Here is an 18,195-nt window from a genome sequence, read left to right on the forward strand (position 1 = left end):
AGCAGGGGCCGTGCAGGTCGTGGGAGAGGAGCATTGGCAAGTCCCTCTGCCGTGGCCAGGACTGGAAGGGCAGGAATGCTGCGGGCTGGGATTGGGGCACTGAGGGCCGTATAGAAGCCCCTGAACTGGCACTCCAGGCGGGGCTGTGGGTGAGAATTAAAGCGCACCGGCAGAGCAGTGGGAGGCGTCTGCATGGTATCCTGCTGCTGGTGGCCCTTGGACTCCATGAGCAGGAAATTGACACACAAGGCGCAGGCAGAGAAATCCATCAGTTGTACTTTTTGCTGATGGTGGAATTGGAGGGCGAGATCCCAGTTAGGCCATAATCCGAGAACATTAGCGTCATTATTGTGTCATTGTGTCATTGTTTCACGGTAACGGCCCCAGCCCTGATGCTGCAGGAGCAAGAAGCGCAGCCCTTCGCTGTGTGTTGCAGAGTAGCTGGAACCAGGAGGCAGGGGCTTTCATCCTTTTTATGTAGTCAGCTTGAACCAAGAGAGCGCTTTTACGCAGGCCTGTAATTCACACTTATTTCCGGGGCTTGGCTGTTATGGAATTCTGAGGATATCTTCTTGCACTGACTGAAGCCTTTGGAATTCTTGGTGTCTGGGTTCCCTTGGTTGAATGGGTGGCATGGGAGGAGTGCCGCCAAGAATTCAGCAAGGAGACGGGGATGCCTGTTAAGCCCCTTATGCAATGTATTTTCCTGAGCTCTCCTGCTAACATGGATTAAAGGAAAGTGATAAGTCTGTGGGATTTCCATGCGTCCAGAGGGATGGAGAGATATTAAAGGTATTAACTTTTCTGTCGGGGGTGACGATAATTCAGTTTTCAGCCTGGATCTGAACTCTGCAAGAAACCCACAGGGAAGCGGCACATGCAGTTCTGTAGAAATCAGCTCCCGAGCAGAATCACAGCAGCAGGAAAAGCCATTGGGGTGGGAGTTGGAGGAAACCAGGTAGATTTGAGGGGCAGCTCTGGGATCTTGGTGGCTGGAAAGTCAGCACTGAGCAGGGCGGGATGAACTGGTTCTGATAAAATAGCTGCCCGCGTTTCACCCAAACGAAACACTCCTGGGAGGGAAGTTGCCTGTTCAGCCTGGAAGTGTGGGGGCCTCCAAACGCTGGAAGGCTTTGAGTATTCAGGTGCTAAACCCTCAGCCCCATGGAGTCTAACCAAAGAGGGTGGGGACAGGGTGGTCTCTCCTGACAGGGTAGAAGCTGTCGGTGGGATATGTCATTAATTGTGACACTAGCATTTCTGGAATGACCTGCCCATTGCAAACACTCTTTACAGTGGAACAATACTCTCCAGAGACGGTGAAAAGAATTCTAATGACACCTCTGAACAATATTTGTTTTGAGAGAGAAAAGCAAACCATATGGCATGTGGGAGACTGTTTGGGGTGGCATTAAATGAGGATTTGTTTTTCATTTATACTTTGATTTAGGCAGCGCTGGGATTGTGCTTGGTTTACTGGCCAGAGATCCTGTAACTTGGACGTCTTGCGTGTGCTGGAACGGGAGGCGCCTGGGAACAATCTGGCTTGGGAGAGCAGGATGGACTCACGGTTCCTAAAAGGCCCCTTTGCATACTGCTGGGTCTTTCTCTGGCTGGATATTGCTTCTTTTAAAAAGCCTGTGGATCTGCTGCTGCTCTCACGGACACAGGCAGGAGTCTGGGGAAAGCACAGGAGAGCTAGTGAAGGTTTTCAGGTGTAGAACTGACGTATGTGAGAGGAGAGCCAGGCCCAGCAGACATCTTTGACTTGGATGACCCTGTTTGTACAGAAAGGATCGTTCCCAGGATGGCTGCACTGGGGGCAGGCTCTCCGCAGAGAAGCTGGTCTCTTAGGGTCCCTGCGTTAGGGCTAAGGCATGTAGGCCAAAGTTAAATGAATGTGGGGGCTGCACAAGGGAGATGGCTTAGGGCTGGGCTGATGCCTACTGGACAGAAGAGCCTCAGTGTGTCTGCCCTCAGCCCCAGGGGGTGGGATCTTTCTGGTGAAAACCTCCCCTGACAGGCCAGGCGCAGGATGTGCCGTGGGCAGCAGAGGCAGGCTGCTGTGGGCAGGGGGTCTGAGTGCCCTGCAGTCCTTAACGGGGGGCTGGCTCTCCCTTCTCTCTCCCCTGCAGCCCTGTTCACAGAGACCCCCCATGACATGACGGCCCATGCCGGGGAGGACGTGGAGATGGCCTGCTCCTTCCGAGGCAGTGGCTCCCCCTCCTACTCGCTCGAGATCCAGTGGTGGTACGTTCGCAATCACCGGGACTGGACAGACAAACAGACATGGGCTTCAAACCAGGTAACACCCCCCGCTGGCTTCTCTGCCTCAGAATTACTGCCTGAGATTTGTTGGCATTTGCCTTTGGCAAACCAGACCTGCCCTCCCCCAATGCCAGGGGCTGGTGGGGGGTCCTGCTCACAGGCATTCCCCTGCCATGAGGCTGCTGCCCCTCCCTTGGCTTCTGCCACTGCTGCTGGCAGCCTGGCAGTGTGCCCGGTTAGCAGGTATCTCTGGGCTGAGCCATTTTATTATAGTTTGCCCAGGGTGTTTGTGTCTCCAGTGGGCTGAATACGGAAACTTTATCCCAGTGGACCCCCCTCCCATCTCCTTCCTCAGAACCCATGTTTCGCTGTGGAGTCTGTTTCCCCAGCCCTCCCCAGATGGGAGGAAGGATTCTGGCCGCGAGTCCCACCCCACCATCAGGGATCATACCAGGATGATACAGCAAGGAAGGTTACTTCCCAGAGTCCCACAGGCCATGTTCTGAACCTTGGCTGGGCTGGAGCAGCTGCGGGGGGGTGCGTGGCCTCCCCCTGGTGTCTCTCTTTCCCCAGTTACCTCTGATGCCAGCTGGCCGATCCTGCTGGGTTTTGATAATATCACAAATGGATTTGTCTTCGTGCTCCTGTGTTCTCCCCTTGTGTCACCACTGTCCATCCCTTCATCGTCCGCTCCCCCTTCGCTCCGGATATCAGTCCTGGCAAACAGCTGTCTCTTTATTTCTCTTTCTGTTCACACAGAGATAAGGGCCAAATAATGGAAAGGCAGCCTTAGGTATTTTAATGAGGCTGTATTCTTGTGTCTCTGGCAGTATTACCATAAATTGAGAGACGTGTCAGAGAAATGCTATCGCTTGACAGCATTGCTATAGAACGGGGGTGGAGGGAGAGTGAGGCGGGGTGGGGGGAATGTGACTCTCAGCATGAGCTGAATGCCATGCCGCAGAGCTCAGACACCTGGGTCCCAGACAGAGCAGGCTCACTGCACTTGAGGACGCCACTGCACAGCTTAGTAGGCCATTCAGAGGCATTGATTCTCCTCAGGGGAAGTGCTGAGCTTTGAAGCAGCTCAGAGTCCAGAAGGGTGGGGAATGGGGAAGCAAGAGGATCATCTTGATACTGAAACCTAATGCAAACCCCAAATCTAAAACGTGATTCCAGCCAGAAGCCTTTCCCGATCAGTCCAAGCTTGTCTCTGCGTGGCCAAGCTGTCCGAGACTCTCCCTCCACACTGTTGCCCGTAGCACCCCGGCCTGCCCGTATTGCCCCACACAGCTGGGGTATCACGGCCTGCCAGTTAGAAGAGCAACCTGCTAAAGAAGTTACGTGCAAATTGTGGCCGCAATATTTGAACTTAGGAGCAGAAGATAAAACCAGAGCCTGTAAGCTGGGATCCCCCATGCCCACCGATGATGCTCAGCGCCTGCGGGTCGCCGAGGGGTCCCAGTTCTGTATCTGGATACTCGGAGCAGAGGCTCGGGCTCTACTTAGGTACCCACCTTGGGAAATGGTGCTCAGCACCTGGAACAGCTCCCCCGCATGGGAGGTTCACAGTGTGGGGTGGGGTGTGGCTCTCTGCAACAGGGTGATGCCACCTGGAACTGGTGAGGAGAGAGAGGGCAGAGAACAACCAGCTCCGTGAACAGCTGGTTTCTTCCCCTCCTGTTCCTTTCTCCACTTCCTTTACCCCAGGCCCCTCTGTGATGCTCGGGCTCAGCAGCAGCCTTGTCCCTATGCAAAGAACGTCTGTTCACTCCTAGATGCTCTGTGTGGCAAGGCTCCTGGGCTGGGGCAGGGTCCTGCCTGGTGTGTTCTCCAGGGCTCTTCCCAGACCACCCTTAAATCGCTGGGCCCACTGAGCCCCTTTCCTCGGGTGGATTATTCCCTGGTCTGAAGTCTGGGTTTCCAGACATCCAGCCTGCATTTTCCTCTGCCCAGACTGGTTCTGTTGCTCCTGGACATCCATCCCAGTGATCCCTGCATTCCTTAGCCATCGTTGAGCCCAGCAGCACGTTGCTAATCTCTCCTCATAAATCATTCACCTCAGCCCCTTCATTCGGCTTTTGCCTTCCTATTTGTCATCATCTGCCTGGTGCGGAGGGGCCCAGAACTGACTGCAGCATCCTCAGCGCGCTCCATCTCCCCGTCTCTGGTCTGGTGCCTCTGTGCCTGTTGCAGCCTGGTGTCATCATCTTGCACTGCAAGCTCCTTTCTAATCTGCAGTCTGCCAGGTCTCTCGGGCCGGGAGCAGCCTGTGTGAGCAGGCAGGACAGGTGCCTTTTCCAGGCGCAGCATTCAGAGCTGAAAGGCTGAAGCAGAATGAATTTTTCCTCTTTTCCTTTCACTGCTGAAACTTTCACTCAGTAGCACGCTTGCTTCCCCTCCTCCACACTACCTCTGCCACCTAAACACCAGCTCTCCCGGCCAGCTGCCTTTGAAGCATCCATTAGGGGCTGAGGTGTGAATTAGTCTGATGGGTTTTTCTCCCCTTCCAGCTAAACTAATGGGTTCTCTTCTCTCCTTCTCTTCCCACCCCCATTCCTCCCTCCCCGACAGCTAAAAGCATCTCAGCAGGAAGAAACTGGGAAGGAGGCGACGAAAATAAGCGTGAGTTTGGATAATGACTTCTGGCGAGGGCTTTAATTGAGGGTACAGCTGTAACTTTGGTCCCCGAGACGCTGGCAGCTTGAAGAAAAATTGCCCCGTTCACAAAGAGTTTTTTCAACTTGGTTTGAAAAGCTGCCGGTAGGAGAACTGGTGCATGTTGGGATCAGGAGCTGGTGGCCACTCTGCAGTGAAGGCTTGCAACCCACGGCGCATGAGTGCCCTGTGGCACTATGCGGAGTGATTCCCTCCCAAGGGGTTTGCTTTGGAATCTGAGCCTGAATTCTGGAGAGTCTCCCTGATGTACAGTGCAGTACGTGCTTGTGTGCTCTCCTGAATCGGGGCCATACATTAGAACAAAATGACTCAGTTAGCCCTTGAAGCAATTATGTTTTCTGCAGTGTTTTAAAATTCTTTGGGGTCTTAAGTGCCTGCTGTCAGTCCTGGTGGAGCAGTGCCCTTTCTCTGCCCAGTGACCACGTGATAAATCACGTCATTGGCCTTTGCCCGGGAAGGGCAGTGAGAGAGAAATGGTTTGGGCCAAAGACTCTGGCTTCCCTTCTGCTTCCATTGAGCCTGCTAGAGGGGGCGCTCTCGGGCTGGAGAATCCAGAGGGAGAATCCAACTGAGGGATCCACTGCGCCAGCGCTTCCGAACTGGAGCATGGGACCAGTCAGGCTGCTAGGCACATGCCTGCTGCACATCTTCTGGTGGGTCCTCCCGCGGCTCCAGGTGGCCCCACACAGCCAGGTTTGGGGTCCGCCCAGCTTGAGAGCTCAATCACTGCAGAACTAGCCTATGTGAAGGGTCCGATCCTGAGTGCTGAGTGCCCTGCTTCCTCAGTGGAGTTCGTGGGGGGTGAGGGACTTTGGGTCCTTGCAGGAGTGCTCAGCCCTGTGGCTCTGGTGGGGCTCCTTGCATGAGTGCAGGTTGCTGGCATGAGGAGGGCTGCAGCCTTAAACCTTGTTTATTAGCATTGCCTGGACGCTCTGGCTGCGAGCGGGGCCCTGACGTGCAGGGGGCGGCACAGACAGGTCGTGAGAGACAGTCCCTGGCCCCCAGAGCTCAAGGTCTGACCAGGCCAGACAGCCACACAAGAGGTTTCCGGCCCCAGGTTACAGGCGGGGAGCTGAGGCACAAGGACCCGAATTCTCAGTCCCACTAAGGCTCCTGTCCGCTACCTGCTGGTGTTAAGGAGAATCTGGCCCCAAGAGGGAGCAACTGGCCCCTGCGCACACAGGGTGTCTGTGTCCCAGATGGAAATTGATTGCCCGAGTCCCAGGCTTGGGCCTTTGCTGCAGACCCCACCCTTTCCCTCACCTCCCCGGAGCACAGCTGCTTCAATCTGAGCTGGCCTGAGTTCTGCGAAAGCCCCAAAGCTCATCACCAGCCCCGTTGTCGATCTCCCTGAACGGAGGGTGCAGACAGCCCAGGATAGATCTTCTTTGAGTTCCTGTAAAAGCAGCAGAGAGTCCTGTGGCACCTTATAGACTAACAGACGTGTTGGAGCATGAGCTGTCGTGGGTGAATCCATCTGACGAAGTGAGTATTCACCCATGAAAGCTCATGCTCCAAAACGTCTGTTAGTCTATAAGGTGCCACAGGACTCTTTGCTGCTTTTGCAGATCCAGACTAATACAGCTACCCCTCTGATATTTGAGTTCCTGAGGCATCTAAGGAACAAGTTCACACTAAGAAGAAAATAATCAAATTGATTTAGCAGATTAGAAGGCCAAAGACATTTTGGCTCACATGAACGGAATGAGTAGACACTAATTAGTTAAATAAAATAAATGGTCCTGGCCACCTGCTGTCACTGGCGTCTTCGCTCCCTCCCTGTCAGTCTGGCTCCCACCTGCGCTCTCTCGCTGCTCTGGCTCTGATAAGGCAGGCGCGTCACAGAGACTTCCTTCTCAATTATCTCGCAGTTCATGGCGGAGAAGGGTTTTGCCCAGGCCCAGGATGACAAAAATAGCAAAATATTTTAAAAATCCTGGTTCTAACTGCCATTGCTCTGATTGCCTGGGATTTTCAGAGCCCTGCGCTAGCCCGAGGAAGGCCGAGTAAGCCCAGCACATCACTCCCATGTTCTGTGCTGAGTTTAACAGCTGAGCTCACCCCTCCAGTGGTGGCACTCCCCAACCTCCTGTCTTCTTTGACAGGAGCTGATGGTGCTCAGTGCCTCACAAGATTGGGGCCTGAAAATACAGATACAGGCAACTGGAAACCCCCAGGCTGATCCAGCTCCAAGTCTCACGACCTAGGGGCATCTACTCTCATTTCATTGTGTGGGGATTAACATGGGTAAATCCTATTGACAATAATGACTCCCCCCATGGAATCCAGCACACAGAGAATATCCCCCTGGGCCTAGTCAGCTGCGTCGTCTCCAAAATGTTGAGCCACATTCATCGCCCTTCACACATTGTCCCACCAGGCATTTGTTTCAAAGAGCATGTGGTGTGGATGTGTTTCAAACCCTGATCTAGCTGCGATTTCTCTAGGGCACCTGTCGTGCTGCTGCCTCGGCGCTGAGGCTAGAACAACTCACCCTGATTAAGGTGCTTCTGTTTAGAAAATTCTCAGGGACCGATTCAGACCTGGCGTCCAGGGACTCTGCTACTCCAGTGGAGTTGCACAAGTCTGAATGTGGCTCGGGTGTGGATTCTGTGTAACAACCTAGGGCCGTGCCCCCTTGGACTGTGGCCTCGTGAACCCTCTGAAGCTAACTAGCCGCGAATGCTGCTCATTGTTAGCCTGGGAGAGCTCCAGTGTTACTGGCGCAGACAGGCTGCTTCCCCTGCTGATTCAGTATCTGTGGGAAATAGGGTGTCACTGTGCCATTGAAGAGAGAGTCAACGGAAATTTCAGCTACTTGTGGGCATCAGAGCACACAGAACCTTCTCATAAGAATCAGGGACGTTAATCCATGTGCCAGAGCCAGACGCCAGGGAGATGGGCTCCATGTTCCCGCCAAACACCTTGTGTAATTGTGTCTGGGCTTCTCTCTCCCCCGCAGCCCCCCGGGTGCTGTCACAGCTGCTGCATGCCATGCAAACTGGGGCTGTTTCAGTGGCAGGGAAGTGACTCCCGGACAAAGTGTCGGCAAGGGCTGGACAGGCCCGAAGGGAATGTGTAAATGTAAATCACCATCACTTGAGTCAGAGACACAGACTTTAAGGCTAGGAGGGGGATCACCAGATCAAGTCTGACCTCTTGTCTACACCTACCCACTGACCCACCAAGGTCTTACAGCCCCCGGGGCCCTAGACTGTTCTGTGCATGGGTGGAGAATAGGCAGCAGAGAGGGGCACCGTGTCTGAGGTCCCTGCTGTGGGAAGGAATTCAGTGAGCTAAACCCAGCTAATCCTGGCAAGCGACACCCCCTCTCCCCCCAAGGTCCCTGCCAGTCTGACCTGGGGGGAAATTCCTTCCCCGCCCCACATTACTGTGTGTGTAACAGCACCCCTTCCGGATCCGCTGGAGCAATGCTAGCGGGTTAAAGGCGTTGTATCGATGTGCCGCACAGGTGGGAATGGCTCCAGCTGGCTGCGTCAGACTGGGTTGAACACATGCTGGAAGAAGTCCTCAATGGCTCAGAGTGAGTGTACAGGCAAAAATATCCCTGTCTCAGCCCCCCGTGCTTTCCTCCCCTGGGACCCTGGCAGCGCTAGCTTGTGTGCGAGGCTTGGGGATGCCAGCCCAGCTGGTTTGGGTCATGTCCCTGCCCGGGAAAGGGCAGCGGTGAGAGAGTTACACAAAATGGCACTGGCTCCATCTCCTCGCTCCCCTCCACCAGCACAGTCTCAGCCTGGCCTGGTAACGCTCGCTGGTGGGACCTTTGGAAACGAGCAGCTCAGGTGCAGGGCTCCCCAAACGTGCCCCTGCTCTCGTGCCTTTGGAAATCGGGGCAAGCATGGGTCCTTGCTGCTCTGCCTGTGCCAGTTCAGTGCGATATACTGTGTCGCTGGGGTGAGCATCAAAGCAGCAGCATTGCCGGGCGACCAAGCTCTGTGAACTGCCCGGCCTGCTCCTTTTGCGACTTCTCTTTCCTGCGCTGGTTTCGAATGATTCCAGAGCTCTCTGGAAACTGCCACGGTTTGGCTGCTTTTCCACCAAAACCAGCACCAGCTCTGACTTTCTAGCTGCTCATCCGAGATGGGCTGGGTGAGCCTGGTCCGTTTGGGGAGGCAGTGTTGCCTGGCGTGGGGTTTGCTATGAGCTCAGCTTCAGAGCCATCAGTCTGGCCCCAGCTGGGAGGTCAGAGACCTGCCTGTCCAACCTGTATGGAACCGGCCTGGGGCCATGCAGCACATGCCTCTTGGAGGTGCTGAGCACCCTTGCTTCCCTTGGTGGGACCGTGGTGCCTTCACAATTTAGGCCCCCTGTTGGGGACCCGTGGGCATTTGGGACAATCCGCTGCTGCTCACTGGCTTCATGCCCAGGCCGCCAGGCACACGGCTGCTCCGCTCTGCGTGGTGAACAATGAATGCGTAACATTAAAATGAAAGAGAAGCTCACTGGCCCTTCCTCAGCCCCAGCCAGCTGGGACCCCCCTGCAGTGCCACTCCCAGCTAGCAAGAGGTGTGGAGGGTGCACAAAGGGAAGCAGATGGGAGGCCATGAAGGCAGAAGCTGCGGAATGATCACAGAACCGTAGAATCTCAGGGTTGGGAGGGACCTCAGGAGGTATCTAGTCCAACCCCCCGCTCAAAGCAGGACCAACTCCAACTAAATCATCCCAGCCAGGGATTTGTCAAGCTGGGCCATAAAAACCTCTAAGGAAGGAGATTCCACCTCCAAGAAGAGTGCCTTTGGACATATACCTATCTCCAAGAAGTGGAAGGGACCTTGGAAGGTCATTAAGTCCAGTCCCCTGCCTTCACTAGCAGGACCAAGTACTGATTTTTAGCACCAGATCCCTAAGTGGCCCCCTCAAGGATTGAACTCACAACCCTGGGTTTAGCAAGCTAATGCTCAAACTGTTGAGCTATCCCTCAACCCCTGATCCTGGGGTGGGGTCTTCTCTTTAACTGTGCAATTGCATTTTCCAGCATAATTAGGCAGTTAATTGCATGCCTGAATGTGATCAGTGCATTTTCCTGTGTAACTATGATTGATTCCCAGGCAGGCTGGGGGGTGATGCTTCCTCCAGCTCAGGCCATGGGGAGAGATTCGCTTTTGAAAACATTTATTTATTGATTGTTGTTTTAAACGTCCGTGATTATTAAACGTTTAGAGCCTGGGAAAGAAATGCAGGGAGATGAGCCATCCCTGCAAGTGACTGTGATAAAATGTGCAGCATCCGAAGGGGAAGTAAAGCAAACACAACCGGCCCCAGAAGGCAAACCAGACTCTGTGACCGACGTGTGGAAATCGTCGCACTGAAAGCTCCCGTAGCCAGGTGTTACCTGCTCAGACTTAGTCAGATCATAAATAACGTTCTCGGCTCCAGAGAGTCCGACTGCATTACAGCCCAGGAACCACCTTCGGAAGCTATCTGCATTAACCCCCATTCACGGCTTTTCAGCCAGAATGAAATTCAGCCCCGCTCAGGGGCCAGCTCCAGATCTGTGTGTCCGGGGGACTCAGGGGGACTTCAGCCTTGCACTAGGCTGCTCTCCCCAGGGGTGAATTTCACCCCAGAGGCGGAAGAGAAGTTGCTTTGAGCTGAGAGAGGCACAAAGGAAACTTGTCTCCTTATTGTAAACAAAAACTGCTATCAGAGGAGCCTGTACGGAGTATTGGGTGGCATTTCAAGGTACTTTTCCAGCAGCTTGGGAGGCAACAGCAAGTGCACGTGTCTGAGTTCATTAGCAAGCTGCTGGCTTGGTCCATTTGGGCTGTCACCAAAAGGCAGTTATGCCCATACAGCAACTGCATTTCCCTAGGAGGGCAGCGTTGGCCATGTCAGGAGAGACTGCTGGGCTACCAAGGCGATCAGTGTCCAGTTGCAGCATGGCCAATATCCAGTGCGTCAGAGAGAGCCTATCCAGCATCTAGCCCAGCGTCCAGTGGCTGCACCGGGGGAGAATATTCCTTCCTGACCCCTGTGGCGGTCACTTCACACCCTGAAGCATGACATTTCACTACTTTTATCTCAGCCTGCATCACTGCAGATATTATTAGTGATCATAAAATTATCCATCCCTTTTATAATCCAGCCACAAGACGGGACTGTAGGACCCACTAGCGCAGCAAATTCCACAGACTGACTGCAAGATTTGCAAAGGAGGTTTCCTTTTATTAGTGCTAAATTTACCAGCCCTTAATTTCTTTAAGTGACTCCTTGTTCTTGTAATACAAAGTTAAAAGGAGGAACTGATCCTTTCCCATGACACCCACCAGAATCTCCCACCCTTCAGCAAAAGGACTGGATAGCTCACCTCCTTTTAAGGCTGCAATACTTGGTGTTGTGCGTAAATTCTAGCCAGACTTCTAGCCTTCCCCATCTCGGTAAGCAGCTGTACTTGGAGAGATGGCATTGTCCAGTGGAACAGGGCAGCAGACTGGGCCTCATGACTCATTGCATGACCTTGGTCTAGGCACTGGGCCTCAATTTCTCCATCTGTAAAATGGGAATAATGATCTTTTGCTCAACTTTCCAAAGTACTCTGAAATCTGTGGATGAAAAGTGCTATATAAATGCAAACTGCTATTTAAATTCCTTCCTGACCTTGCTGCAATCAGGAGCATGAGATTTGCTGGCCCTTTTCCTAGTCTGCAGCTACAGCTGTGAGTATTGGTCACAAAATTATCCAGCCCATTCTAAAAATTCATCAACAGTATTAGACTCCCTGGCAGCTTCCTGCCCAGCTAACTCTGATGTTGCATTTTGAAAATGCGGGAGGAAAAAATCTTAGTGACAGCTTGGCCCTGCTGTACTGGCGTTCCTTGCTGCACCACAGGGCCTTCAACCCCAGCAGAGGGCAGGGGGAGATTGCATGCCAATTCTCTGCTGGGTTTACAGCTGGAATGACCATTGGCAGCTCTCTGAGATTCTCATTAGCAGACGCTGCTAAGGAAATGTGGCAGAGCAGTTACAACATGTTGCTACCGTGCTCCTGCAGGTCTCAGGAGCACCCCATCCGTGTTTGCGTAATGCCAGAACCGCCAGACTGCGTCCAGCCCGACCACCTCACTCCCATCTTAAGGCATCAGTTCATTACTCTCTGGCTCCATGGCCTGCAGCTGCAGAGCACATGCAGCCCTATAATGAATCCATTCATTAGGCCGGTGACAGGTCTCTCCTGCTCGCTCAGCCTGTGGCTGGGTTTGGTTCTGCCCTGTTGCTGCTTCAGCTGGGGGTTCACGACTCCCAGGCTGCAGCCTCCAGGCCAGACGCTAAACCCACAAAATCCTCAGCTCGTCAATGCAGTGGTAAGGAGAAAAATGGCCTTTCCCATCCAGTGTGATTAGAGGGAACAGAGCCAAGGGCCTCAGGGCGGGTTATAAATCTGATTTATTGACCTTACCCAACAGCAGCAGCTTGGACTAGTGCGTAAGTCTTAAATTTCATTGGGTGATAAATACTAAGAGCGAATCAATTTGGTAGAAAAGCTAATTAGCCTGCATGGTTCTGCATCGATCTCAAACACAGCTCGGTGAAGAATGCTGGATTTCATCACCTCGGCTGGAGCAGCTGTGGGCTGAAGGATCCCATCGTGCACAGGAGCTAGGGGTGAGGGGTGTGCATTAGAGGAGATGATGTTATGTCCCGGCCAGTGGCTGAATATTTCTCCTAAGACCGGCTGAATGGCATGTATCACAAGCGTGAGCTGCTTCATCCTCGTGCCTGGGGCCCTGGTTGCTCCAGTTTGCCTCGTTGTCATGGACTTGCAGATCGTGCCCACTCTTGGCCCTGTGCGGTCTGTGGGGGGTGCCCCTTTCAGTGAGACAGCCCTTCTCGGGGGTCCACTCTCTCTCGGGGTCAGGCCCCTCCACCTCCTGGAGCCGCACCTCTCTGAGCCTTAGCACGTCTGTCTCTGCCGTGGGCCCCCTCCGGGAGTCCACGCACTCTGGACCCCCTGGGCCTCTTCACCCCCAAAGGGGCTGATGCAACCCTGCTCTCTAGACCAGAGTGACTCTCAGCCAGCATAAAACAGGAGGGTTTATTGAGAGTTGAACACAGCACAGGAAACTCTCAGGGCCTCAGGCCTGGCCTCTCACAATAACAGCACATCCCAGTCTCCCCGCGTCCAGGTGGGCTCTGGCTGCTTCCCCTCGCCAGCCCGAGCCCCCCTGCTTTCCAGCTGGGTCTCTGATATCCCCGGCCTCAAGCCCCGCCTCAGTCCATTGTCTTCTCTCCAGGTAAACAAGGTCGTAAACAGGAAGATCTGGGTCTCCTCTCCGCAGCTCTCCTCTGGCTGGAACCGGCTGGTCAGGTCACCGGGGTCCTCTCTCTGCAGCCCATTGTCCTCCCACTGGCCAGAACCGGTTGTGTCTCCTGGGCTGGGGTCCCGAGTCCCTCTCCAGTCCTCTGTAACAGCAAACTCCCTCTCCCCTCACCTCGTTAAACCAGTAACACCCAGGGACATAGAGTCCCACCCCCTGTGCATGCAAACCCTGGAAAAGACAGAAAACCCCAAGAAAATCCCCCACTTCGTCACACTCACCTCTTGCCCCTTTCGGTGGGATGGTTAATCACAGGGTCGCTGATCTCACCAAGGGGGCAGGGCCTGGCGTGAGCCAAGCGCTGGGGGCAGCCAGGCACTGATGGTCACTCGCTCCAGCTCCCGTGCCCCCATGTTTCTTCTTCTCCCTCTAGCTATGGTGGCTCTGGAGGGTGCTGCACAGCCAGGGGGAGATGGGGCTAGCATGGGCCAGGGGCACTGGACCTGGGGAAGGCTTTTTCAAGGGCTGCAGCAACTGCTTTCCCCTGCCCTGAGCAAGAGCAGAGTCTGGGAGCAGCTGTGACTCTGAAGCCTAAGGCCCCACCCACCCCGAGTTGTTGGTGCCTTCCTTGGGGGCAGAGGCAGATTAGGGTTTTGTGGGGCCCTGGGCCAGAGCAAGTGGGGGCCCCTCCCCCCACTCCTGCCGGGGAAATGGGGTCAGGGTATGGGGGTTTCTGCCCATCCAGTGCTCCTGCTGGGGAGCGAGGTCAGGGTCCGAGGGCCCTGCACCCCAGCAGATGGGCTGGGCGGATGGACAGAGTGGGGTAAGCCCCTGAACCTCAACCCCACTCCCTGACAGGAGCGCCGGCCAGGCAGAGCAGGTCGGGACGTGGGGGTGCCCATTTTTCTAGGGTCCCCCGTTGGTCCAGTGGCTAATCCACCACTGCATGGGGGCATTGCATGGAAAGGTGTGATGGAGAGTGGGAGGACTGGGGACGGGCTGCCCCGCCTAGGGGCTGGTGGGGGTTAGGGGAGCTTGTTCTTGAAGCCCTTCTGCTCTCAGCGCTGTGCTCTCTCCTGCTCCCCGCCAGGTGGTGAAGGTGGTCGGCAGTAACATCTCCCACAAGCTGCGGCTCTCCAGGGTGAAGCCCACCGACGAGGGGACGTATGAGTGCCGGGTGATCGACTTCAGCGACAGCAAAGCCCAGCACCACAAGGTCAAGGCCTACCTGCGGGTGGAGCCGGAGGAGAGCTCTGAGGCGCCCCACCACGGCTCCTCCGCCAGGCACATGCAAGACACCCAGCTGCTGGGCGGCCAGCTCTCTGACCACGCCAGACTGAGTGGCACCCCCTCCCACCACCAGCACTACCACCACCACAAAATGGGCAAAGAGCTGAGGAAGCGGGCGGCAGACACCTCCTGCCTGCTGTAGACTGAGCCGGCGTGGCACGGACCAGGCTGCTGGATTCCCCCCCCCACCCCGACATACACACACGTCCCTCCCCACCCTAGACTGGGCAGAGGAGGAGTGCACGAGGACCGGTGCTGGGTCGATGGAAATCTAATGCTCCGAATCAGAGACTAATGGGTGTGCGCGCACACGCTGTGACTCTCGCATGTACCCCTCTCTCCGCACCCTGCCACGTAGCTATGGATTTTTAAATTTCTTTAAAAATACCCTTGAGCTGATGCAGTGCCGTCTCCAGGACTCGAATGCAGAAATGGGACCTCTCTGTTCCCAAGTAGAGTGTGACCAGAGGTGGGGAACTTCCCCGGTGCCACCAGCTTGTAAGAGTGGGGGGGAATCTCCCTGCTGTCTGTGCCCAGGGGAGAGGCTGGAGCTCATTTCCATGGAATATGGCCACTAGTCGCACTGGTTCCCCTGGGTGGCCGTGTGCAGACAGGGCTTCCAGCTTTGTGCCAGGTTTAGTGTATGCCAACTGCTCCCCCCCTTTTCGCATTGCTAGCTTTTTATGACTCCAGTGAACCCATCTGGGTCTCTTGGTATGTGGGAATCGCAGTCACTCCCCTTTGCTTTGCCCAATGAGTCCTGTCCTCCCTCCCTCGAGAGACCCAGTGTAGTTACTCTGGTTGGATCCAGTCATGTGGATACAGCTTATGTCGCTCATTCCTATAGACTATAAATAAAGTTACCTCTTCCTCCTCCAGGCTGCCACAACCCGCACCTCCCAGGCCGAGGAGGCCAGTCTCTGAGGGCATGGGAGGAAGAGAGGGGCAATCTGAATGGGTTTTAATGAGCCATCCCATTGGCTGGAGGAAAGGGGCAGAAACCGCCAACCTGCCTAGATTGGGCCTGGGTCGGCTGGTTTGTGCCTAAGCTTGGAGAAGCGCAGAGCTCTGCTATCTGGAGTTAGCCCAACCCCGGGGCCCAAGAGCTTTAGGGAGGTTTTGCACCCACTGCCCCCTTTCCTCATTGCATTTCATGGAGAAGTGGGGAGGGGTCGGGCCTGGCTCGCTCCTGAGGACTGGTGATGGTGCGCAGCCCGCTGTAGGACTCAGGCTGACCTTCCCCCACTGTCGAACCCGCCCCTCTGTCCAGGGAGGGGGGTGGGTTCAAACCACAGCCCGGTTCTGAGCATTCCTACCTTGGTTCAATACGACAGGCCAAGCCCAACCTGGTCCTGGGGCATGCGTTAGTATTTCTATGTGCGCCGATCATCCGCGGGGAGGGCGAGCTGCAGCCCGCAAGAGCAGCTCCTGGCGCAGGCGGGAGGCCATGGGCCCCCTGACCTGCAGTCACACAGGAGGGGAAAGGGGATCTCAGCTGGTCTCTTGCTCTAACCTCCCCATGCACCACATGATCCAAGCTGTGACTTGCAGCCCCGCTGAAGCGAATAAAGCTCTTTAAATGAACGCAGCCTCTGCCTCTCTGTTCACAGCAGCATTTTACAGGGGGCCCTTTAATAAACACTGGGCAATATAATCGAGCAGGGTACCATGTGAGACAGCATCCTCACCCCCCCACCCCATGACAATGCCCCCTGGAGGTGCCCCGCAGCCATGACACACCCTAGCCTGGTGCTGGTCCCAGCTGCAGACCCTGCCAAGCTGCAGAGCAGCACTTTAATTCCAGCTGAGGGTTTAGATTCCCCACAGCTGGGGGATCAGCTGCAGCTGCCAGTCCTTTGTCTCAGAGCCTCACCAGGAGGCCAGGATCCTGCAGTGCATGTGGGGAGACAGGAGTTGCCCTCTCAGGGCTGGCTTGGGTTGTTTGGCTGTAAGCTCTGCACAGGGTGAGTCTGGGGTTTGTTCTGACGTTACTAGAGCCCTTGGGGGAGGGGGTTGCTCAGCCTGGCCTGCTGGGAAATGTCTCCAGCCCTGCCCCTGACTGCCTGCTGGGGGTGCAATGCAGAGCTTAGACTGAGACAGCAGTGCTGGCCGCTCCCACATCATGTGCACATGGTGAAATGGGCAGCTAGCGCCTTGTGTCCGAACTCCTGCCCTGCCCTCATGTCAGGGCTTGGCCCTATTGTTAACAGCAAACTCCTCCAGATCCTGCTCTGCCAAAACAGGCTCCTAGCCAGCGTGAACTGCCCTGCCAGCCTGACTTGGTGGGTAATTACCCACCATCTTTGAGCACCTGAGCCCAGCACGACCCAGCTGTGGAGCTCTGCATTCTCATACCACGGCTCTGGCCTGCCACCACCTTCCATGTGCTGGGAGCACTTGCTTTAGAGCAAAGGGAGGGAAGTGAGGCCAGGACACCAAGTTTCTCTCTAGCGTGTCTAGCCGCGCCCCATGGGCTCTTCAGTCCCCAGTGCAGAGAGACCCTGGCTTTCTGCTAAGGGCGTTGCTGTGCCAGTGCTGAGCAGTGCTGAGTACCAGGAACACAGCAGAGGGCAGAATTTGGACTCTTTGTGGGCAGACCTGGCTGCTACCCTGAAAACCTGACCAGTTCCTGGTACCAGCTGGTGTACAGGGCCATGCAGCTACTTACAGGACAAAGTAAGAGGCTCAGATTAATTCTCTCTGCTTAATTTTGTGCTGTGCCTGGAGAGGTTTCCATTGGGTCCCTGCCTCTTTTTGTGCCCTGCTGATGGGAAGCCTCAGCCTCACCATGCTGTGTCCTGCAGCCAGACCCTGGGCTTTGGGAGCTCCCTCCATGCACATTGTAAAAGGGAGCAACTCTTCATGGCCCCGTTGCTGTGGGTGGGGGAGCTCAGATCAGGTGTTGGCCCTGGTCTGTGCCAGGTGGCTACAGAAATCCAGTTGCATGAAACGCAACTGCCTAGAGGGGCCGGCTTTCCCTTTGGCACCAGGGCAGGCTCCGTAGGAGCCATCTGGATCCGTGGATTTCAGGGTGTTCCCCAGACTCAGCTTTTCGTAATGACTAAAGAGAAGCTCTGAGCCCTGCTGGGGCTGAAGCAGCTGCCTGAGAACAAGCTATTGCAGCAGCGGGTGTTGGTGAACTTCAAAGTCCGATGGTGCCCTCACAACAACCTGAAAGGCAAACTGCAGGGCCCTCGGTTTCCTGATGGCTCTGCTAACAGGGTCACATAACTGCATTTCTCCAGCGCTCTAGGGCCATGGCTTAGCAAAGTATGAAATACGTTAAAAAATCCCCCAGGGCCAATGCCAGGCAGTTAAAACCAGAAAGAGAGGCAGAGCACACGGCTCGCAGTCAAGGACAGTAATAAAAGCTACCCCTTCCCTTCCCCTTCCTCCCACCACCCTATCATGTTTGGCATTGTCCACAATAACACAGGAGGAAACTGTGCAGAACCCTACAAATACACAGGATACTTTGCCAGGAAAGAAATATTTACCAGCTCCTGGGACTGGTAGTTTTAGCAGGAAATCCAGCTCTCCCACTAGCAGTAAGAATCGCTAATCTGTCTCTCCCTGAGCAGCCCCTGGCGTGTTTGTGTTGCTCTGATACCTCTGGTCAGAGGCAGGCATCTCTCCTGTGAGAGAGAGGGGAACCCCCTCCCCCCCCCGCAAAAAAAATAGT

At 55.1% G+C, this 18,195-nt stretch overlaps 2 protein-coding genes across 3 annotated transcripts in view; both read left to right on the forward strand.

The window, feature by feature from the left end:
- The window catches only part of CDK5RAP1 (CDK5RAP1 mitochondrial tRNA methylthiotransferase), a 289,907-nt gene that overhangs the window by 13,049 nt on the left and 258,663 nt on the right, over positions 1-18,195 (forward strand). The gene's annotated exons all lie outside the window — the stretch shown is intronic.
- Positions 2,141-16,097, forward strand: VSTM2L (V-set and transmembrane domain containing 2 like). Of its 2 annotated transcripts, XM_032762417.2 has the most exons (3): positions 2,141-2,305; positions 4,843-4,893; positions 14,314-16,097. In XM_032762417.2, exons 1-3 carry the CDS (start codon positions 2,162-2,164, stop codon positions 14,653-14,655), a joined length of 537 nt encoding a protein of 178 aa, XP_032618308.1. In that variant the 5' UTR covers positions 2,141-2,161; the 3' UTR covers positions 14,656-16,097. The 2 variants fall into 2 exon arrangements, with proteins under 2 accessions (XP_032618308.1, XP_032618309.1); XM_032762418.2 differs by lacking the exon at positions 4,843-4,893.

Source organism: Chelonoidis abingdonii, chromosome 14, assembly GCF_003597395.2.
Source record: "Chelonoidis abingdonii isolate Lonesome George chromosome 14, CheloAbing_2.0, whole genome shotgun sequence".
Classification (NCBI taxonomy): Eukaryota; Metazoa; Chordata; order Testudines; family Testudinidae; genus Chelonoidis; species Chelonoidis abingdonii.